The sequence below is a fragment of the Typopeltis vanoorti genome, chromosome 12 (assembly GCF_054136105.1).
Source record: "Typopeltis vanoorti isolate ZY-2024b chromosome 12, IOZ_Tvanoo_1.0, whole genome shotgun sequence".
Taxonomy (NCBI): domain Eukaryota; kingdom Metazoa; phylum Arthropoda; class Arachnida; order Uropygi; family Thelyphonidae; genus Typopeltis; species Typopeltis vanoorti.
In genome coordinates, this window is record NC_143560.1 from 53018511 (window position 1) to 53043957 (window position 25447).

General features: G+C 34.7%; 1 protein-coding gene across 4 annotated transcripts in view; it reads right to left on the reverse strand.

Moving 5' to 3' along the window:
* The window catches only part of faf (ubiquitin carboxyl-terminal hydrolase-like faf), a 1099079-nt gene that overhangs the window by 911354 nt on the left and 162278 nt on the right, over positions 1–25447 (reverse strand). For all 4 annotated transcript variants that reach the window (XM_090401226.1, XM_090401227.1, XM_090401224.1 and 1 more), the window contains 2 exons: positions 23424–23675; positions 9341–9479 (listed from right to left, as the gene is read on the reverse strand). In XM_090401226.1, coding sequence (XP_090257352.1) covers positions 9341–9479; positions 23424–23675 — 391 coding nt within the window. The remainder of the gene's footprint in view (positions 1–9340; positions 9480–23423; positions 23676–25447) is intronic.

Below are 25447 nucleotides of genomic sequence, written 5' to 3' on the forward strand. Positions count from 1 at the left end.
TGATTGCCAATTCAGTGAAGGAATGACCATTTAAGTACCTGTAGTACAGACACAGAGCTGAAAATTCTGCATTTGTGAGATAAAGGGTAAAGTGAATCTGTAACAGAGGGGTTATTGTCTATGAGTCTAACTGGTCACCTCTAGACAGTGTCAAGAATTTTTAGAGAAGTTTTAGGGTGCTCCACCCCCAACACGTGAGCAGTATTCTTAGCATGATTTGGGATTAGTACATTGTTGAGAGTTGACTGTAAAACAGCATTCTGAACAAAAGTATCTTTTGTTCTAGTTTTTTTAATATTCAGGAAGCTACTAATGTGATGTGTTTGTGCCAGGAGAGGTCGGAGGTGAATGTTAGCCCAAGCAGAGAAATCTGATCCTATCTGGTGATTTTTGTATTATTAAGGAAAAGAGAATATGAGCTAAGATTCATTTGTGAGAGAAGAGGCAAGACTGTGTTTTAGTGGAATTAAACATGACCAGATTATCTTTGCTCACTGAAGGATATTATGATCAACACACTAGTTGTTGATACTTGGGATATCTGCACACTGCATGGTTTGTCAAATGAGTAGGATGAATGGAGAGTACTATCGTCTACAAAGCTGTGGATGGGATAAGTGGTGAGTGAGAGTAGGTCATGTCAGTACATGAGAAAGAGGGTAGAGATAGGACAGAACCCCAGGGTACTCCTATATTGGTGGCAAACCAATTACAGAGGATGGTACAGTTTTTTTAGTAGGCCTAAATGTCAGACAAGATTAAATGCTCTGGAAATGTCAAGAGCAACAGCACAAGCTTCATTGAACCTTTCCATTTCGCATTTCCAGTGGTGGGTAATGTAAACTAAGAGGTCAGCTGTGGATCTTGAATATCAGAATTCATACTGGTGGTCACTGATTAACTGATGTGCCTATAGATAGTGGAAAAGTTGGCTACTGATGACTTTCTCCATTATTTTGAAGAGCACTGAGATGATGGCAATTGGCCGGTAGTTTGATGGCAGGCTTCTATCTCCCTTTTTGTGTGTGTGTGTGTGTGTGTGTGTGTGTGTGTGTGTGTGTGTGTGTGTGTGTGTGTGTGTGTGTGTGTGTGTGTGTGTGTGTGTGTGTGTGTGTGTGTGTGTGTGTGTGTGTGTGACAGGCTCGATATGTTGTTGCTTCCACACATTGGGATAAGTACCAGCTCTACTAGGGTGGTCTAAAAAGTTCTCGGCCTCGAACCTCAGCCGACAACACTATTGGAAAAATGTTTTTTCCTAAGTTGGTACATCTGTCATAAGCATCCACGTGAAATTGCAAATCATTCTATCAAGTAATTTGGTTTATACAGCTGTCTGAAGCCAAAGTGTTGTCTGTATCCCTTGAAATGGATAAAATTGAGTATCGTATGGTTACAAAATTCTTTGTAAAACAAGGTTTATTGCCAAAAGAAATTGATTCGAAGTTCATAAAAGTTTATGAGCACTCTTCTCCTTCATTTTCGACAATTGAGAAATGGGCTTCTGAGTTTAAGCGTGACCGTACCAGCCTTGAAGATGATCCACGTGAAGGACATCCAAAAAGTGCAACAACACCAGGAATCATTGATTAAGTGCACTATATGGTATTGGATGACTGGCGAGTCAAAGTGCGTGAAACTGCTGAGACTATAGGCATTTCAAAAGAACGTGTAGGATGTATTTTGCATATCAAAAAGTTTTGCACAAGATAGGTGCCACGGTTCTCACAGTAGATCAAAAACACACTCACATGAAAATCTCTGAACAGTGCTTGGAGCGATTTTGTGCATTGATTTATTACTATGGATGACACTTGGATTCACCATTACACACCAGAATCCAAACAGCAGTCAAAACAGTGGACAAAAGCCTGTTGTTCAGCACCAAAGAAGACAAAGTCAGTTCCGTCAGCAGGAAAGATCATGGCATCGTTGTTTTGGGATGCTAAAACCATTTTGTTTATTAATTATCTTCAAAAAGGTAAACAGGGAATATTATTCTGATCTTTTAACCAGACTAGAAGAAAAAATTCGTGAGAAAAGACCCAGTTTGCATAAGAAAAAAATCATCTTTCATCAGGACAATGTACCTGCCCAGAAAGGTGTTTTGGCAATGGGAAAATTAAGGGATCTGCACTATGAACTGTTGGAACATCCACCCTATTCCCCAGATCTGGCTCCCTCTGACTTCTATCTCTTCCCAAAACTAAAACTCTTCCTCACTGGTCAGCGTTTTTCTTTGAATCAAGAGGGTGATTGCAGCTGTAGAGGGGTATTTAGTAGATCTTACTGAGAACTACCTCATTACCTTACAGGATAATGGTGCTGGAGCATCGCTGAAATAAATGTATTGATCTTAAGGGAGATTATGTTGAAAAATAAAAATAATTGTAAAATTATAAATTCGTTTTTTCATTGATAAGCCAAGAACTTTTCAGACCACCCTCATACATAATAGACTATAGAGACAATAAAGGACAACTGTTAGCTAAGAACAAATACAGAGATGCCAGGAGACTTTTTAGTGTCTAAGTTATTTATCAATTTTCTAATGACTTTTTGTTGAAAAACTATAGGAGGCATATAGTGCTCATATCCTGATATGATAGGAGACAATTTCTCTTGGTATTGACACAGGACTTTGAGGAAAAGAGTGATACTAGGAGGGTGAAATAATAGTGGTGCCATCAGGATAAGAGAGGTGGAAGTGCAAGTAAGCAGAAGTTTCATCCACAAACTTAGCAAGGGACAGAAGGCACAGCTTCCATTTGGACAGGAGGCAAGTTTTCTACTGTTGACCTTCATGAAGTCAGATTCAAATCAGCTGATGACTGTTCAGCATTTGCTACATGTTTGGTATAAGTAAGGTATGAAATTGAAGTTCTTGAAGTGAGCCGCTTGTGGTAAGCTAAATTTTTTTCTTCAACTGCTCTGATACACTTTCTGTTGAACAAAAGATTGGAAAATGGACAAGGATTCTGGGGAGAATGAGGGATGAAGGCCTTCATGCCAATGAAGTTCATTTCTATGACTTGTACAGAGCAGCTGCAAAAGTCAGATAAGCTGAAGCAATAGTCAAACCATGGAAAGAAGAAGTAGAAGTTCAAAAGGTCATCTCATTTGGTGCATTTGTAGTGCAAGAGGATGAAAGATCAGGAGTGGCCTCAAGAAGAGCATTCTTGTACATATTTTCACAAGTTTATCTTCAAGTTGAAGATAGACTTGAAAACTTGTACAAGAAGTGCAGAAGAAAGTCATCTCATTTGGTGCATTTGTATTGCAAGAGGATGAAAGATTAGGAGTGGCCTGAAGAAGAGCATTCTTGTACATGATTTCAAAAAAGCTGTATAACTGAGAGGAGACCTCCACATAGCCTTTAAAGGAATGTGAACCGACCAGGGCTTCTGACCTAATGTCCAGTCCTCACCTTCTCGTGGTGCACCCTGTTAGGTATCTACCTGGATACTGAACGAACAAGGATCGGCTGGCAATATGGGATTTAGCCGACCAAATTGTATTCTAATTAACTTAAACCACAAAATTAAATGATGGTACATGATAGAATTTCATGCCCACTGGAGCATCGACCGGTTAAACAATGCCCCCATTGCTTTCACAAGGAAACCAGAGTGAACAGAGAAAAGTCAGCTACTGGAACAAATCTGAAAAAATACCCCAACTCAACACCTCCAGAGTTAAAGATCAGTACTATCAACATAAGAAGCCATGGCAAAGAAATGGAGCTTACTGAGGAATTACATAAGTACCAGATCGACATAATAGGGGTGACTGAAACAAAAAAGACCAAAACTGGTCAGCTCTATCTGAGCAATAAATACAAAATCCTATATTCAGGCAATGACAATCAAGGAAAACAAGGAGTAGCCATAGTATTCAACACTAAATATGAGGCTAATCTTCTTGAATGGCAGTCAGTTTCTAGTAGAGTAATGTGGGCAAATATAAGAATGGGGAACTGGACAATGAGACTTATTGGTGCCTATGATCCCACAGAAGGTTCTACTAAGGTAGAAGTGGAGGAATTTTTTTGAGGATTTAGAGAAAGCAGCTGACACAATGAAAAAGGAAAAGTTGGTCCTTGTTGGGGATCTAAATTTGGAGAAAAGGAGGCAAGGAATAAGAAAAGTTTCATTGACTATATTATTGCTGATAGTGATGTTTTCTCTCTGGTGCAAGACACTAGAGTGTATACAGAGGATTTGAAATTGGAAGTGATCACTATTTAGTCTTAAGCAGGATAAAATTGAATTTCATACTGAAAAAAAAAAACATGTAAGAAAGTTTTAAAACGCATAAAAGTTGAGCAACTCTCAGATGTGAACTGTAGACTAAAATATACAAACATTATTCAAGAAAAAATAAAAGAGTTTGAGAACAGGAATCAAACCTTGGAGATTCAGTGGCAAGTTCTGAAGAAAACATTGATTGATTCTACTAGAAAGGCATGTGGTGAGGTTGTCTGCAAGGATAGAAAAATTAGAACTCACTGATGGACACAGGAAGTTAATGAGGCAGTGAAGGAAAAGAATATCAAAAGTACCTGGCACATAAGTCAGCTTCTGCTCGTAGAGAATACAGAGACAAATGTAAAAAGTTAAACACTGTGTAAAACTAGCTAAACAAAAGTCAAGGAAAGACTTTGGTAAGAAATTAGAAAATAAATATCAAGAAGGTGGCAAGATATTCTAGAGGATGTTGAAGAAGCTCAGAAATGGAGGAAAGATTGCTGTAAAAGGAATTGGAGATGATAAAGGTGATGTGAAAACTGGAGAAAAAGATATCCTTGAAGTATGGAGTAAATACTTCAAAAAATTGATAAATGAAACCAGCAGTGATGACAGCACAGTGATAAAAAACACTGACCAGGCATGCAGTCAGGAATACATAATCCATGCTTAAAGTAGAAAAAGCTATCAAAAGTCTGAAATGTGGAAAGGCAGCTGGAGTAGATGATATTAGACCAGAAACTCAAGTATGGAGGTATAAAAGTTTTACAGTTGCTACACTTCATCGTTCAGAGGGCCTGGACAGAAGGACGAATTCCCTTATAGTACCATACATAAAAAGGGAAATAAAACTGATAGTGAGAATTACAGAGGTATTTCTCTACTGAGTGTTCCTGGTAACATTTATGCCAGTATACTTGAGAAACGGATGAGGATTGTGGAAGAGAAGCTTGGTGAGGAACAAGCTGGATTCAGGCCAAATAGAGGCTGTCAGGATCAGATCTTCACTTTACGACAAATAGTTGAAAAGTCATGGGAATATATCAAAGATCTGTATTTAAGTTTTGTAGGTCTGGAAAAAGCATATGACAAGGTGCCAAGAGAGAAGCTATTCAAAACGCTACAGTTGTATGGTGTCAGTGGATCATTATATCAAGCAATACTTAGTCTTTATTTGAGTTGTAAGTCAGCAGTTAGAAGTACAGGAAGATGGTTTAAGGTTAAATCTGGTGTGAGACAAGGATGTACATTATCCCCTATGTTATTCATAATCTATATGGATCACATTATGAAGGAAAATGGTAATAAACATGATATCAAAATTGGAGATGTTAATGTCAGTTCTTTGCTTTATGCAGACGATGTTATACTTCTAAATAAATCCACTACAAGTCTGCAAGATTCCCTGACTAAATTGAATAACTGTTGTAATAGATATGGTATGAAGGTCAGTAATAAAAAGACAAAGACAATGAAAATAGGCAGAATCGTTGAAAATGTCAACTGCGTTGTGAACGGAAAATCTGTGGAACAAGTAAAACTTTTCACCTACTGAGGCATGATTTTTATTGAAGATGGTAAATTAAATATGGAAATAGACAAAAGAATCAATAAAGCTGCTATGGTACAAAGTCAATTAAAGAAATTCATATGGAATGAGAGAGAAATTAGTCGGAACACTAAATTAGCTGTGTACAAGACAGTGTTCAAACCAGTTTTAACTTATGGAGATGAGAACATGTTTAGAAGTAAAACACTTGACCAAAGACTAGAGACCGGAGATATGAGAATCCTGAGAAAGATTAGAGGTGTGAACAGATTGCATCAATGGCAATATCATATTAAAAAATGAGGATATTATGAAAGAACTTGACATTGTCAGTATCCAGGAATGCGTTAGCAGAGCTGATCTCAGGTGGTATGGTCACTTAAACAAAATGAGAGAGGAAAGATTAGCAAAACAAGTGTTCTCTGCCAGGTTGGCAGGAAAACGACCTAGAGGAAGACCAATATATAGGTGGATTGATACAGTACAATGTGCCTTAGACGATAGAAATATAAGATCTGATAATGATAATATTGGAATCTTGACAAGTAACAGACTTATTTGGAGGAAAATTGTAGATAGGAAGTTAGTAATGATGAAAATTTTTCATGTAGTACTATAATATCCTGTACACCCCTTGAAGGTACATGTCAGGAATTTGATGATGATTCCAATTTCAAATCCTCTATACATTGTGGTGTCCTGTACCAAGGAGAAATTATCACTATCAATAATAACATAGTCAATGAGACTTTTCTTATTTCTTGCCTCTTCTCTCCATGTGAATTTATGAACATTTTTATGTTGGAACATGGTGTTAGTAATAACTTGTCCAAGTCCTGAGCAGAAATCCAACAGGTATTTGCCGTTATTATTAGTTTTGCTCTGTTCTCCAAATTTTCCCAATATATTTTTGTATGTCTGACAATCATTTCCTACTCAGCTATTTAGATCCCCAACAAGGACCAGCTTTTCCTTTTTCATTGTGTCAGCTGCTTTCTCTAAATCCTCAAAAAATTCCTCCACTTCTACCTTATTAGAACCTTTTGTAGGACCATAGTCACAAATAAGTCTCATTGTCCGGTGCCCCATTCTTATATTTGCCCACATTACTCTACTAGAGACTGACTGCCATTCAAGAAGATTAGCCTCGTATTTTGTGTTGAATACTAAGGCTACTTCATCTTTTCCTTGATTGTCATTGCCTGAATATAACATTTTGTATTTATTGCTCAGAAAGATCTCACCAGTTTTGGTCTTTTTTGTTTCAGTCACCCCTATTATGTCAATCTGGTACTTATCTAATTCCTCAGTAAGCTCCATTTCTTTGCCATTCAGGCTTCTTATGTTAATAGTACTGATCTTTAACTCTGGAGATGTTGAGTTGGGGTGTTTTTTCAGATTTGTTCCAGTAGCTGAGTTTTCGCTGTTCACCCTGGTTCCTTGGTGAAAACAACGGGGTCCTTGTTTAACCGGGCGACGCCCCAGCTAGCTTGAAATTTTGTCATGTTGTACCATCATTTTGTATTGAGACAAAGATAATGAAAATAGGCAGAAGCATTGAAAATATCAGCTGCCTTGTGAATGTAGAACCTATATAACAAGTAAAACATTTCAGCTACTTTGACACGATACTTAGTGAAGATGGTAAATTAAATATGGAAATAGACAACAGAATCAACAAAGCTGGTACGGTAAGAAGTTAACTGAATAAATTTATATGGAATAAGAGAGAAATTAGTCGGAACATTAAATATTAGCTGTATACAAGACAGTGTTCAAATCAATTTTAACTTATGGATCTGAGAGCTGGGTTTAAAGTAAAACACTTGACCAGAGACTAGACACCGCAGATATATTAGGAGCGTGAACAGATGGCATCAATGGCAATATCATATAAAAAAAAGAGGATCTTAAGAAAGAACTTGACATTGTCAGCATCCAGGAATGCGTTAGCAGAGCTAATCTCAGGTGGTATGGTCACTTAAATAGAATGGGCGAGGAAAGATTAGCCAAACAAGTGTTCTCTGCCAGGTTGGCAGGAAAAAGACCTAGAGGAAGACCAAGATATAGGTAGATTGATATGGTAAAAAGTGCCTTAGAAGACAGATATGTAAATATAAGATCTGACAATGTTGTAGCTTTGACAGGTAACAGATTGATTTGGCAGAAAATTGTAAGTAGGAAGTTAGTAATGATGTAAATTTTTCATGTAGTACTATCATATCCTGTACACCCCTTGAGGGTAAATGTCAGGAATATGATGATGAACTTGTACAAGATTGTGGTCAGAGTTGCACCTCTACAGTGTATTTGGAGAGAGTACTGGTTATAAAACGATCCAATATTTTGTTGAGTGAAGAGAGAGTTGTCTAGAATTTGTGTATGTAGATGAATGATTTACATCAGGTCATTGTTTATGGCAAAATATTTCTGCCTCTTGTCTAGTCGGTTGGGAAAAAAGAGACAGTTGAAATTATTGACATTAAGGTCACTTAGAAAGATTATCTCACTATTTGTACGACTGGATTGCAGGTAGTCAAGTTTCATGGAAAGGATTGTGAAGGAGTAGTTATCAGAATCTGGAGAATGGTAGATGCAGCAGATGATTATTCCTGGATGGGGCCAAAAGTAGGTGATTCTAAATTAGCCACTCTCTTACATGCAATGTCTAACCTCACAAAGGCACTGGTGCCATCCTTGTGGCAAAAGGAATTGTGAAGTGTGTACTTTGGAGATTAGAGGACAGCAGAGGGTATAGATGCTACTTGGGTTTCTGTCAAGAGTAGAAAGTCTGGTTTCAATGACTGTAAGTGATGGTGAATGTCATTTATATTGATGTTAATCAAGTGGATGTGAAAGTGAGTTTTTAATGAGGAGGTTCTTGCATAGTTTGTATGTAGTGTTTGGTTGAATTGTGCATTTTTTACTAGAAATAGTTAATGAAGATGATTCCTTTTTGTTGCAGTATCACTGTTATTGATTTTAAAATTCATCATTAGTTTGTTCGTAGTCAGATAGAAGGATAGAGTGGAGACAGGGGACATGCAGTGAAAGTAGACAGACTCTTCGACATGACATCCATACAGAGTGACCAGGCTCCTTGGCACAACAGTACCTCCCACATACCAGAGTATGTGGCAGTTGGATTATAAACCAATTGATTAAGAAGCCTTCTAACTCATTACTGACAGGTTTGGGCCTATGCACTTACTGGCAGATGGCATGCAACACCATGTTTTAACTGATGTACCCTCGAAATGGAGGTGGTTATGGGTCTCTAAGTATGAAGGGTATCACACTCTTTGCATGGAGGGAGTGGGGAGGGGGGAGAAACTGGAATCCTGATGAAATACACATCAGGTATTTCATCAGTCAATGAAGGACATCTACCACCTAGTGGGCAGAGGAAGTATTACCTAGTGGTAGATATCTCCATCACTGCAATCAGTGTGTGAAGTTCTTAATATTAAAAGAAAACTGTGTAGCAGTAGTTCTAAAAAAATTTTAATGTGTTCTGAAAAAATCAGAAAAATATAGAAAAATTTACCACTATTCTTTCTGCTGTTAACCACTCTTCTTCTTCCATACCACACTGTCTATGAGGATAATATGATACGCTAGAGATTACCTTATTAACTTCATTCAAGGCATTCATTTTCCCACTAAAGGAAGATATTTGAAGTAACCTGAAAAAATAAAAATAAAAAATGTAACATTATGCTACCCACAGATGTCAATTATGAAGTTTGTTGACTTGAATGCCAGTAAAGTTCAATTATGATACTTCTAGTAAAATTACAATTTGTATTACAAATGAATGTCACTATAACAAACTCATACAGACCACATGTTACAGTTAAGTTTGCTACAATGAATTTACTTTAGTATAGCACTGCACTTACGAGACTTTTTCAGTAGCTTGTTATAGTAGTGTTTGCTATAATAAAAGAACTGTAATAACAAGGAGAGCTGAAAGCTCATGCCAAGATTTCTGAAATTCCAGACACAAATAGATGTGTACAGAATTTCTAATTTTTTAAATAGTCCATCATTAAGCTATATGAATTAATCTAAAACCTTCGATATCACTTCACTGTATGGATGTCTTTACTGTTTAGAATAATTCATACGAACAACTAGACATTACAAAAATCAATAATCTTCATCAGAAAATCAATTCCACTATGGAATTTGAATCAAATGGAACTACATTTTTCCTTGATGTTCTTATAAAAAGAGAATTGGATGGCTCATTATCATTTGTTTTTCACAAACCTTCCTTTTCGGGTCAATATATCCATCAGACTTGGGCTCACCATCCCTCACAAAAATATGGCATTATTAAATGCCTTCTTTCCAGAGCTCATTATCTGTTCTTCATCTGATCTACTTCAGAAAGAAATTTCTACAATTAAAGATATTGCCATACTTAATGGTTACAACCTCAAAATAGTAAAGATCATCAACCATTTTTCTCAGCTCGCTATTAGAAGAGAAGACTCTTACAGAATTGCCATCTTATACATTAAAGGCATTTCTCGCACCTTAAAGAAATTTAATATTTCCAAAACTTTCAAATGTATAAATTACATTTACACAAGAATATTATTTAATGTGCCAAATATTTCAGTCTGAATATTACAGACCATCTTCAGTGACTACATAGGAATAGTTTTAAAAAACAAGGTGGAATACGAACAATTGATCATTCACTTGTGAATGATCAATTGTTCGTATTCCATCTTGTTTTTTAAAACTATTCCTGATCAATTGTTCGTATTCCACCCTGTTTTTTAAAACTATTCCTATGTAGTCACTGAAGATGGTCTGTAATATTCAGACTGAAATATTTGGCAAATTAAATAATATTCTTGTGTAAACGTGTATATATTTTATAATCCTAATGTCACAAGTATCTTTAAAGAATCATAAATTCAATTAGCTCTCTGATACCATCTCCAAAAGATAAAATTCCATCTCTACTGCCATTTGGAGTCTATTCTGTCCCATGCAACTGCAAGTTATTCTACTTTGGACAAACAGGCCAATCTGTTTCTGTATTTGAATACCAAATCTACATTTCCTCCAAGAACTGGAAAAAATCAGGTTCTAGCAGAACACAGGGTTACAAATACTGGCCACAGGATCTCTTTGGAATGATCCCAAATTATTAGATAGATTATATAAGTAAAGTGGATATTAGATCCAGCATTATTTCAAAGCCAAATGTAGAAACTATGAAAGTTTCGTAAAAATAAGTTGACCAGAGAGCTTACGGGAATACTCTCACAGGCATTCACAAGTTGCCTTAGCACGAACTACTTAGAAAACATAGGTGTTGCCCAAGCGTCTATATATTCGCTTTCTATTAGTCCATTTTTGATAAGGTTTTACTTGCCTAGCAGCTGTTTCTGTCTAGTCTCTGAGGAGAACCTGGTTGGTTCTTCTCAGAGACTAGACAGAAACCTTAAGAGAGCAAAAACTCTCGTTCAGTACTAAGGAACTTGAAATGTCAGAGAGGTGCATTTTTCGTAAGCGAATTCTCAGTCAGTGCGGAAAAGTATTTATTAAAATAAAGAACCAAAAGGCTTCAGTTTGGCAATGCAAAATTATATAAGTAAAGTGGATATTAGATCTAGCATTATTTCAAAGCTGAATGTAGAAACTATGAAAGTTTCATAAAAATAAGTTGACCAGGGAGCTTACTGAACTGAAGGCTTTTGGCTCTTTATTTTAGTAAATACTAGATAGATGTTCCCATAAATATGAGCATCTCTTTAAAGAAAGTTCCACAGCACTTTGGCATTGCCCAAATCTCAACCTTAATGGACTCTCTATGCTAAAAATGTGGGAGAAGTTATTATTAACTATACTGTTTAATTATATACGTTTTTATTACATGTACATATACACTTCATTTTTTTTATAATCACATGTACACACACTTCAAATGACCCTAACAATATCATTTTTTTACCTGAGTCTGTCTCACAACTGCATGTAAAGAGAGATTCCATTTTCCATATTTCTTTCTTTCTTAATCTTTCCCTCTTTTACCTTTATGGTGCTGAGGGTTTCTATTCCTTATAACTACAACCATTATATGAAGATAAGGTGGTTGGCCCAATGCCTCCCAGTGTATCCTATATCTGTAGAAGTGTTATGTTCTCAAGACCGGTTTGCCTACTTGCAGGGGAAAAACCACAGATAAACTGGAGAAAAAACCCTGCAGTCCACCCAAGACTGGCTAACTTGGCTATATCTAAGAAAATTCCTCACGTCAGCGACAGGAATCAAATCCAGGACACTCCTTTCCTAGGCATATGGTTGCAAAGCACATAGCTACTTGGCTAACAGTGCAGACCCATTCTCCATATACCTTCTTAGTTTTTTGATTTTTAGTAGTTTTACACTGACAGTGATCCATGACACATGAATCAAAATATGTAATTAATCCATTATAATTAAATAATTTCAACTGTATCTATGTGACTTATTCAGAGTGTATGGAACAGTTTGCCTGTTAAGTGCATCTAGTGTGAATGAGCACAAAAGAAGGTATGACAGCTGGTGTGAGTGATGTATAGCCTCCCTCAACGAGTTCTTGACTCCCTGGAGATCTGATGATGATAAATATAAAGAATACCAGATGCAAGTTTATAACTGATCACCTGTAAACTATATAATCATATTTCTACAAAATTATCAGTTAATAAAGTTTATTAACTATCTACATTTGGTCTGGATACTTAGATGTTGAATACCACTCATGTTGATGTTTTAACTGAGAAAACATCTGAAGATAAGTAACTAAAGTTATTTAGCTAATTAAATGATTATTAAGATAACATTTTGCATTGGTCACCAAGACATTTTCATGGGCACAAAGAAATATACTAAGCATGTGTATGCAATCACATCAGTGGGAAGGCAAACAGAAAGGTGCTCTATTGGAGAAGTGACAGAATCTTGCTGAAGGTCTCAGCAAGATTTCATTATTTGTATCTCTTCTGGGAAAATAGTAAAATTTAAACCATTCTTTAATACTTGTATTTCATTGCATTTATCAGTAAGATTGTTAAAGGCAATATTATGGTAATAATAAACAAACCCAATTACCAAAATAAAATACTAGACATAGTCAATGATACTAAATGCTACACTTACAAAATAATAACTGAAGACCCCACTCTCAACATTATAAAACAAACTGAAGAACATATACATCAATTCAAAGCAGAGAACAAAATGGATAAATACAAATCTCACACAAACCATTTCCCCCACTATTTTCAGACACGTCAAGAAAATAAAATAGGTATCCTGTACATCCCATAATTTCATACAAACTCACCATCACTGTACCTTATCCAAATTTTCTTGCAACTCTAAAATCATTACTAAAATATTCAAATTTTATTATTAAAAATACCAATCAACTCATCCTACTTATCAAAAAAAAAAAAAAAAAAAACACCATGTCGTCCCATTAATATTCTCTCTTCTTTAGATGCCTCTTCTGTATATACTGATGTTGATGTTCTCAAAACCCTAGACATCTGCACACTGATTATAAATGACTAAAACCTACTGGAATGTACATGCTATGCAACAATTATCTCATTCCTTGTACACTTGTAGCCACATATCAAAATTCTCCATTGAATACAAAAAATAAATAAACTTCTTAAATTTGACCCTCATTAGATTCAATCATCATACCTGTATCAGTAGCAAATGGAATATTTGCATTTCACCTCCTAACACCACACCCTTATATATATATATATATATATATATATATTAAAAAAAAAAAATGTCATGTTAACAAAATTCTTTAATGCCTGCAAATACACATCCTCTTTCTCACAATTTTAAAGCAAGAAATTTCTCATCTGAAAGTGATTTTCTGCTCTCAACAGTAGCCACAATAAATCACAGAAAAACACTACGCTACTCACTGAGCTCAAAATCATGCACCTTCTTCTCAAAGCTCCAAATCAAAATTGCATATAATCTTATCCCATGTGTGCAAAACACTTATAAAGCCATAAAATAAATCTTCAAATATTCAAATTATAAAACTGTCTTCAAACACCAGCAACATACTACAGAATTTACTAAAACTCAGAAACACAATAGCTCAAACTGGTGTATTACTATGTTATAATGTTGTTTATAATTTTACCTGCTAGTTAGGATGCAATACCTGTTATACTAGATCTACCATTCATTCTACAAAGTCATGCTCAATTGCACATTATTGAGAATGCAATATTTGCATACCTACTTACTTTCTACCACAAAGAAAAAAACATAAAAATATACAAGCAGCAGCACCAATGAAATATCCTTACACGAAATACAATCTACACATGCACCTGAAATACAGTAGGTCACCACTATCGGTTTCCAAGAAAACGAAACAAAATGCATTGCTCTGAATCTCTAGCAATAATAGCCACCCAAAAAGACAAAAAAAAGTGCCTAGAGACTATTTAATATTTATTAAATGATAATTAGACAAAATAAATTACTCCCCACTAATCTAAAACCAGACAAACTCCTCTTAATACACTGTCTCATAAAAGCCACATGGCAAATTCACAGTTTTCCATGATCTAAATCAGATGTTTTAAACAAAACAGTCAGAATCCATCATGATGCTGGCCAGCTGAGTATATAACTTTTTTTTTTTTTTTTTTGTTCCTTTTATTCTTTATTTTCAATTCTTTTAAATTCATAGTATGTGTATTCATTTTTTAATTATTGGTTTTATTCACTTTGGCTATCTGATACATATTTCTATACCCAATTATTGTTTTTTTTATGTTCGGCACTTTTAATTATATATCGTCTCTATTCAAGTCTTGTACCAAGTTATATCCACTTATATATTCAAAAAGGCATATATATGTCAAATTAATAATCTTTTTAAATTAAATCTCATTTAATCATTTCTTTTAGCCTAGTTGTGATAAAATGGCTACTCCACTAATAAAATAGCTTTGCTTTTAGTTTAATATTAAATAACATGAGCATCATGAATTCAGATAACTTTCAATATTAATACCTTACAAGTTTTGTTATGTTTGAGTCCACCGGAAAGTGCACTCAAATCATAATTACACAGTGATCAACATGATTCAATTTGAGTATTCTCATAATCATTTTCATCAAGATTAAATTTTTCCTCACTTAAAAGTCTACATCTGCACAAGAATTAGAGATATGTCTGAAGTAGAGAGTTCATCACTATCATAGTAGAAAAAATCTTCACAAGGCATATCCACAACAGTGGATATGTTACCTCAAGTTACCTGAAGTCATGGTGATATCAGATCAAATGATTTTTTTTTTTAATTGCTGATCTCTCATGAAAAGTATCAAATTCAGAATCCTCTGATACATTTTTATTACGTACTTCATCACAATAAGAAAGTTTCACTTTCTTTTTAGAAGGAACAGGTCAATCAGTTTTCTCAAGCTAATTCCTGATACTACCATAGTGTCTTATCAAAGTAGTATTTTTGCCATGTGTCACAGTGTGTTATAATAAATCTACTAGGATATATATATATTATTTTTTTACATCACAGGAGAAGTTTTTTTTTCAACATCATATATGGACCAGAAGCTCCCACAGCCAACTTACCCAGTTACTTTTAAGTTACCTTTATTTTTGAGTAAATGAAGGTCTGAAAATTTGTAAAGTAGCACAAATGAAGAAAAGACCAGTAAAATAATTTTTATTTTACTTGTAAAATAAATTGATATGGGTTTTTTAGGTGGTAAAGGTACATATGATAATACAGACTAGTTTTGCCACATATTTTTTGGTCAAGAATTCTACATACTCATCATGAAGAAAGCCCTGTTTTCCTGATGTATTTTATTTGTTAAGCATTAAGAGAAACTGTTTTCACTGAAAAGAGAATATTCAATTATACTTCCTAATTTAAGATTACTTGGAGTAATCTTGCTAAGACAGTATTCTTGCTCAATGTGACAGAGGATTGCAGAAGAAAAATGACTATATTGCATGGAAGTTAAAAATCTTACATTTTGAGAAAAGGTCTTACAAAGAACTCAGTGTAAAGAATATATTCTATAGAGGATTTCAGTGAGAAATAAGATATTCAGTCTGGTAGACTGATAGTTGTATATGTTAATATACAACTATCAGTCTACCAGTTAATATACATTTCTGCATTACTCATTAATTTGTGAAATAATTCAGTAATAGTGTGAGTCAATATATAAATGATTAATCTTCTATAATCTACAGGGAGATCTCAAAGATAAATCGCAAGGCATTGGATTCAAAATAGTTTTATTAATTTGAAAGTTTATGTTTTATATACCTTCTGTTCAGTCATATGAAACATACATAATTTTTTTTTTAATTTGGTCAATAGTCCAATTCTTGGATTCTAAAAAAATTAATGTATATGGGTAATATATATATATATATATATATATATATATATATACATATTGTATATGGGAAATATAAGATTTCTACATTACTCCAGCCTTGGTATCTCTTCTGGGTCTGGCTCCAACTGATTACACCTCAATAAAGGTCTAACTGGTCTGAATAGTGGCCCCCTCCCATAATACTTAGCATTATACACCAAAATGTACATTTTTTAACTTTCATAAAACTATGCAGTAATTCTTCATCTAGCATAATACATCTTATTCTCACTAATTTTGCAATAATAAAAATTATTTATTCTTGTGAATATGTATGTCTATTTAATAAACTTCTTCCACACTTAGCAAGAATATTGTCCTACTCAGAAAAACTCAGATTCGTAAGTATAATCAAAAATTCTTTATCAGTGAAAATAATTTTTCTTTGTTACTGAGAAAGAAGAAAATTTTCTTTTCAGCATCCCCCCCCCCCCTTTGAATGTTAAAATACAATGTCTATTGAGTTTCTCCTTTCTGGTACTGTCCATTTAATTACAGTATTAATCTGCCAGTCAGAAGATCCAAATTTACTTAAAAATTCATTTCAGATACATGTTACAATTTCTGTAGTTACAATTCTCATAAAAATTTGTAAAATAAATCCATTCTTAATCATCTTAGTTGTTAATTTTCTTCCATCTATCAGTTACTTAGATAATGATACTCTCCAAGTCCACTTGTCAATCTTTCATGAATCTCTTCACTGTACAAGTGCAATTGTTCAACTACATGGTAAGCAAGAAGTTAATAATGGCTGCCACACTGTTGTCTGTGAAATGAGAATGTCTTTATAACAAATAACTATTACTGTGATTTAAATCAAACAACAAATTCTGTAATTTGAATAAATACCACTGAAATTATTAAATATCAGATCTCTGGTAAGTACAATGTAATCTAAAATACCCTTCAATTTCTAATCAATAACAAATGGGCATATGCCAAGTACCAATCATATGTGGTTATGAAACCAAAACTAGTAAGAATTCTACATACAAAAGCAATTGTAAATTATGATTATTTTTACAAATGCATGTAACGTGGTGTCCAGAGAAAAGCTGTTAAAAATGCTACAGTTATACAGAGTAAATGGAATAGTACTCAAAGCATACGTTTCTTCTTCTTCTTCTTCTCAACCTTATGGTTGGTGGGATAGCAATATGCTACTTTACTAGGAAATAATGATCACAGAACAAAGTGGTTTCTCGTTGCCTTCCTTGCCCTACATTAAGTATTTATGTGTGTACACGTCACAGGATCAGTTTGCCTGTTTTGAGGGATGAAAAACCTTTTCTAGGAAAAAAAAACCCCTCCACCTCCATATGAGACCAGTCAACTCACCTTTAGTTAAAAGACCTGATAAAGGCTCCTCATGTTATGGGCAGGAATTGAACCAAGGTCTTTCCAATCAAAGGGCTTCGTCTATACAATTGAGCTACAGAGGCTCTTATATGTAGTATCTATAGTTAAGTTGTGTTCAGCAGCTAGAATTAAAAGTCACAGGTAGATAGTCTGATGCAAAATTAGGGATAAGATAAAGATGTACACCAATCCCTATTGTTATATGTCATCTACATGGATCACATTATGAAAAGAGTAGCATTAAACCTGATCAAAATTACAGATATTTAGATGATATATTACTAAATAAATCCAGTATAAATCTTCAAGATTTTTTAACTAATTTGAGTTGCTGCTGTAAAAGTTTTAGCATGAAAATCAGTAGTAAAGAGACAATAAATGTGAAAATAATCAGGAAACATTAAAAATATCAATTTCATTATCAACTGATATACAGAAATACTACAGAGAACTCAGGCAGCAGAAATGAAATTCCTTAGGAAAATAGAAAAACTCACTCTATTAGATAAAAAAAGAAATAGTGAAATAATTAAAAATCTCAAAATCAATCCCATAACAGACTCAATGATTAAATACAGGAAAAACTGATTAGACTATATAGCAAGAATGAAGAGAAAGATTACCAAAAAAAAATAATAATAATAATCTTAACGTATAATCCTAGAGGAACATGGAATAGGGGACTACCAAGAAGAAGAAGAAGATGGGCTGAGTCCGGAACAGGCCACATGGCCTAGAACATGGATAGGAAGACAACATTATCAACTGAACATAGAGAATAAGTAAAATATTTTAGCTATTTAAGCAGAGTGTTTAATGTGCAAATTAATTATGGAAGTATACAACAGAATAAACAAAGTCAGTATGATGGGGAGTTAGTTAAATTAATTAAGAGGGAATAAGGAAGAAATCAGTCAAAATACTAGCTGCATACAAGACAGTGTTCAAACCAATTTTAACTTATGGATCTGAGAGCTGGGTTAGACATACAGCAGTTGATCAAAGACTAGAAAAACAGATATGAGGTTCTGAGAAAAATCAATGGCATGTTCAGATGGGATAGCATCAATAGCAGAACAATATTGAAAACGACGGTATTACTGCCATTGTTAGCAGTGAGGAATGTGTGGGCAGAGCTAATCCAGTGTAGTATTGGTCACGTATAAATAAACGAAGAGAAAAGGCTAGCAAAACATGTATGATGTCATGATGGCAGAAAGATCCAGAAGAAAACCAAGGTCTACGTGGCCTGATGCAGTTAAAAGTGACTGAAAACATTAAAATATAAGATCATCCAATAATACTGAAATATTGTCAAATAAGAGACTAATAACTATTTTGAGGAAACTGTCAAGAGATAGTTACAATCACATAAACTTATTGTTTTGCACTATTATAGTACGCTGTATCTACCCAATAAAATTTGGTATCAAAATCATCATCATAACGCTAATTACGGATATAAAATTGTACTGGTCTATTCCAGTCTCATTATTCATCTAATATCCTCTTTTGAGGTCTACTTGGCATTCTCTTTCCAACTGATTTATAGGTACCGAAACCAGTAACAAAAAACAAATGCTATGAAAATAAAAAAGAAATATGGAAAGAAACAGTTAAATTTTAATTGCCTTCTCAATAATAAGCTGTGAAAGAAATAAGACATTTTAGCTATCTAGGCATAATTTTTAGTAAAAATGGCAAATTCAGTTAGAGATAGTAGAATAAGCAAAGCTAGATTTGAATAAACTTACATGGTATAAGACAGAAAACACAAAACATGTAATATATACGAGAATTCAAATCAATTTCTGATCTTAAACCAAGTTAAAATATAAAGCATTTCACCAAAGATGAGAAATTAGATGCATGAGAGCACTGAAGATGGACAGTAAACACACTGAATCAATGGCAGAATCAGATTTTAAAAAAAACTTTATAAACCTAACTGATGGTAAGGCTTGTATTCTGGCTATTCATAACTATATTTTTAAGGAAATTATAACAATTTAATATTAATTACAATAAGCTAAATATTTCTGCAAAGTCAAATGGCCATCATTACAGTACAATGTGATATGTGCATGGAGGAAACTATACAGAGTAATGTGAGGCTGAAAAATGGTAACAAAAATTAACTTAAATTCCTAAATAGTGCCTTTAGTGGGTTAAAATGGGTATCCTTGGCTGTTGGGCTGAAGTACATGGAAGATGAGCACTTTCCAAATTTGGTGCAGTTTCATGCAACCAAATTTGTTTAGGTTTGGATAGTTTCTTAAGGCTGCAGTGGATTCAAGGAAGAGGCTCATATTTGCTCATAGCAGGGCCTTCCAGCAGATGCTGTGGTGGATGTCCAAATCATGGTCAGGAAGTCTCGAGTGGCTATAGTGGTGGAAACAGATCCTTATGTTCAGTGAATCTGAAGTTGGCTGTCCTACCTGTTTGGCCACAGTAGGTTAGTATACAACTGCAAGGGACCTGGTAAACACCTGGCAAGTCTAGGGAACGTGGCTAGTCTTTAATGATGTAGATAGACAGGATGCCAATTTTTAAAATGGTTTTGTAAGTGGTTATAAAGGTTTGTATTTTTTTTTTTTTCAAGATTTTTACTAGTTTTTCAACTGTGCCTCAGATATATGGAATGGTGATAGTTCTGGATGTAGTCTCTGTTCTGGAGGGAAGGTGTTCAATATTGTTTAGATATTATGTCCTGTTCTACAGGGTTTTAATAATCCCATGCTACTGGCAAGGGGGGAAGCAACTGGTGGTGGTGAATTATCTATTAGTGTGTGTGTGTGTGTGTGTGTGTTTTCTGTAAAGGGAGAATGCAAGGGAATCTTTCTCTTCAAAGGTTTCCATGGAAAAATTAGCAGGGGGGGACTCTCCCCTCTAGTTCGTAGCATTTTCCTCACCAAACAAATTAGCCAGAGTTCATGGCAAACTTAAGCAGGGCTAGATATTGGGAAGAAATTCAGCTTGAATAAGGTTTAAATTGTTCCTAAGTGGGATATTGGCAAACAGAGAGGAGATGACAAACTTGACCATTATGCCACTGGGTTAGAGTGAGGGTTTTCTATACTGGCTTTAAAGTGAGCTGAGATTTTCATGTGTGAAGGAGTGTTGCCAATATTTGGGAGAGCACTCTGGCTAAATGTTTGGCTAATTTGTATATGGGTGAATCAGTGTCATCTGCAATGGGACATTATTATTATTAAGAATCCTTCAGGATGTCAGGGACTCATAAAGGGAGGCCATATACTACATGCACCAGCTATCATACTTATTCTTGAATTCATTCACACTGCTTGCACTAACAACATCCAATGGCAATCCATTCCAGTCACGCACCACAGGCCAGGAAGCAACTTTTTTTATGGAGCCTATGAAGTGATTTGATCTGTGTATTGCTCAGGTCATAATCTAAGGAAAGGCAGGTTAAACAATCTTTAAGTAAAACAAGTTTTAATATGTAATCATGGTGGTTCAGAACCACACATGGTTGTGTGTGGGTTTATTTTTTTAAACCCACACACAAAAGGCAGAAGAGCTTATAGCAAACCGATACCTTATGAAGGCAAAGTCAGAAATACAGAAATCTGTTGATATTCTTCTTGAACTGTTGAAGATTATAGTCCTTTGGAAATCTTTCATAAGGGAGAGTGTTTCACAGAACTGAGGTGGAAGGAATGAAAGATGACTGGGAATAGCAGATTCGGTGAGTGTACAGTTTGACAGTAAAAGGATGCTGAGCAGTTGTAGTACAAATTCCTGTAGACACAGAAATATGAGACATAATGGATACTAGTTCTGGTGAATAATGACTATGGAAACATCTATAGAACAGGCAATGCATAAGTTGATCTTCTATGGGATAGTAGCTGAAGAGAGAGTCTGTAAGTGAAGTATCATTTATCAATCAGACTTCCCTTTTCTGAACAGCATCAAGAATTTTTAGGGAGGTTTTAGGTGTGCAATCCATTCATGAGAGCAGTATTCCAATGTTGGTCAGATTTTGGATTTGAACAAAGTAACTGTTCAGTAGAGAAGTACCATCTTGACTGGAAAAAGATGCCAAGTTTTTTGGAAGCTGATGATGCTATTGAAGTGACATGATTTTGTCAGGAAATGTTTGGAGTAAGAGTCAGTCCAAAAAGAGAGTTTGGTCTTGACTATTGAGCTCAGCATCATCAAAAATAAGTGGAGAGGATCTGAGGTCTTTTTTAAGGGAAACAAACAAAACTGTATTTTGGAAGCAGTGAAGTTGACAAGGTTGCTTTCACCTCAATCATGGATACTGCGAAGATCAGTGTTAAAGGCATTTATTATAAATGATCTCGAAGCACGAGATGTTTGAGCACTGCAAAGCCTGTCACATGAGTAGGATGATTGGAGTGTGCTACCATCAGCAAACCTATGAATAGGGTTGGCAGTCAATGAGAGCAGGTCATTAATATAAATCAGGAAGAAGGTGAGTGAAATGACAGAGCCCTGATGGACACCAGCAGTGACAGAAAAGTCTGAGCAGAGAACATCATCCACCATTACACATTTCAACATAGAGATTGATCTGAGAGAAAACTGTTGATCCATTTACATAAGGACAAAAAAGGCAGTCCAAATGATGGTAACTTGTTGAGAAGCCCTCAATGCCAGACCCTATCAAAAGCCTTGGTGATGTCCAGAGAAACGGAACAGGTTTCTCTAAACCTTTCCATGGAGTAAGTCTAAATGTGAGTGACATAGGCCAAGAGATCTCCTGTGGATCTAGAGTGGCAAAATCCATACTGGTAGTCACTAATTATATAGTAGTTCTCAAGGTGTTGAAGAAGCTGACACACATAACCTTTTCCATTACTTGAGACAAAACTGATACAAGAGCAATAGGTAAATGTTTACCAACAGCCTTGATGGTAAACATTTATTTCCTTTTTTGTGAATTGGTTGTATATGAACTTTCTTCAATGCTGAAGAGAGCGTGCCAGCTGAGTACAGTTTAGTGAATAAATGATAGAGAACAGGTGTTAGTGGACCAGCTGCATTTGTAGTATCCAAGTTATTCAAGATTCTTCTGATGTCTTTCTTACAGAGGCATGAAATGCTTCACAACTCAGCTATTTGTATATAGAAACTGACGACTTCACATCAATTGACTTAGTATCCCAAATGCAAAGCACATATCCTTAAGAAGAAGTGTAATGCTATGCATTATGGGGAGGGCCACTACCCAGATGGATTTCGACCTTTATTGAGATCTCATCAGATTATTCAATGATAAACAGCATTTTTAGGCGAGTGGATAAGAGATGCTATCCAAAGCACCAATGATATGTATAGTCATGGCAAAAGCTCTTACCATAATGATGTATAGCATTATAAATGCTTGAGAAGAGAGTGAGCTATGCACTATGGTTTACAAAAGAACGGCTGATATGAAGGCAGCTACTCTCTGAATACAAGTAGCATAGTTGTGAAGATATTTCACAAAGACTTTTATTTGCTTATACTTAAAAAGGATGAAAATTAGAATCTCTTGAAATTAAAATTTTCTGTCAAGTATAACATACAGCCAATAAATCTGCAGCACCACCACTGCAAACCTACAAGAAATTCACAATGGTACATTTTGCTATAATGCACTATCCCAGCTGACAGTATGAGGCATACAAATCTTACATCATATTCTTATCTTCTGCAAATGCTATGAATAATTTTAATATTTTTATTCAAATCAATGAAAAGATATTCATGAAAAGTAAGAATAAGCAGACAATGACATTGTTAGAACTTACCTTAAAATCATCTTTAACCGAAACATTTCCAATTTTTTAACTGTTTCTTCCTGATTTGGCACTCTGGAAGCAAGGTACCTAAGGCCCTTTACTAAGCCAGATAGAGCATCATTCTTCACTTCGTTCTTGGCATCCTTTTTTAATTCATCATCTGTTAAATTTTCTAAAAAAGCTGGCACCGTTTCCACAACAGGCATAAAATATTTCTGTATTGTATGCACGGTAAGTAGTTCATAACATAGTCCAAATGGCCTAAAAAATTCACATGGTATCACTTACTGATAGCAGTAAAGTTTATAAATGATATAGTGATCATTACATCTTAAATGCAAAGTGTTTAGTCTTCTTCATCCACATACTAAATATACTCTGGATATTTCTAGTCATCACAACATATATTAGGAATTACTAATATTATAGAAGATATCATGTTTCATCAGACATGATGAGACAAACAAATATAAGTGCAGTATAATTTAGAAGCACAATTTGGCTTTAAACTCCAAAGCTACAAAACTGGAAGTATGGATTCTATTTCCTTGCCAACAGAGCAATACTCAATCTCACCAATGCAGTAGATTCCAATCCTGCCTAATGAATAGCATCATTTTCAATGCATTTATTTTGAAAAATAATAAATAATTTGAAAAAATACTTACTCAAACTGTTCTTTCAATTGCTAAATATCAATGATCGTTAATATTAATGAGTTACACATAATTAGTAAGGCAACTGAAATCAATGTTTTATGTCTGCAAATGTCATGTAAACACAGGTCATATGATTGATTTTGCACGCACGCACACACACACACACACATAAAAATCTTTCCACTATTTAGCAGTCATCCTCATTTTGATTGGATGAAAAAAAAAATCTTCTCATCACAGGTGATCAAGAAAAGCATAACAAAATCAAGATAACAGTAATGGCTACATCATCATCACTGGCTCAGCAGCCCTATGTCAGCCCTGGCATGGCCTTTTTTTTTCAGAAACTTCTGCTAGCCTCCCCTATTCACTGCTTAGTTTCTCCAGTTTTTAACTCCTAGAGTCTTAATATCCTGGATCACTCAATCTTTCCATCTCAATTTAGGTCTTCCAATTTTCCTTTTTCCTTGGCCTAGATTTGAATATCTTCCTAACTCTATTATTATCGATGCATATAATATGCCCTGTCCAACTTAATTGATTTTAATTAATGTACTTAATGTCTGGCTTATTAAACAATCCGTACAATCATAATTGTATCTTTTTCTCCACATCCCATGCTCTTGTACTGCTCTAAAAATATGTCTGGGAAACTTTCTTTCAAACAGACCTAACAATCTTTCATCTGCCCTTGATAATACCCAGAGGAATAAGTTAATACTTGTCTTATAAGCACTTTGCACATCGTTATTTTTGTTTTTCTTGAGATCAAATGTGACTAAGTGTTTCCTAAATCCATATAGACGTCTACTCATGGAAAGAATGCAACCCTGAATCTCAACACTTATCGTTTTTACAATTAACTTCTGATCCCAAGTATGTAATGCTATATATAGTTTCAAATTTATAGGAACCGATTTCAATTTGAGAAGGATCATCACAAGTTTTCTTGTTAGTGGCATATATTTTGTTTTTTCTTGGTTAATCTACAGGTGCATCTTCTTTGCTTCTAAACTGTTAAAAGTTTCTTTCATTGTTTTTTTTTTGTGTCCTTTCTATAACATCGATATCAATTGCATATGCCAGAATTTGTATCAACTTGTAGAAGATAGCTCTCCTTATATTAATACCAGCATCTCTGAAAACCATTTCAAGCACTATATTAAACAATAAGCAAGCTAAGGAATTGCATGTCAAACACCTTTTTTTTATATGTATTGGATTGGACAAAATGTTCTGAATTTTAATCTGAATCGAGTGTTTCTCAATGTAAATTTAACTAAGGCAATAAGCTTCTGAGGTATATGTAGTTCCTTCATTGCAATAAATAAATTAGATCTATCTATGCTATCATATACAGCTCTACAATCTATG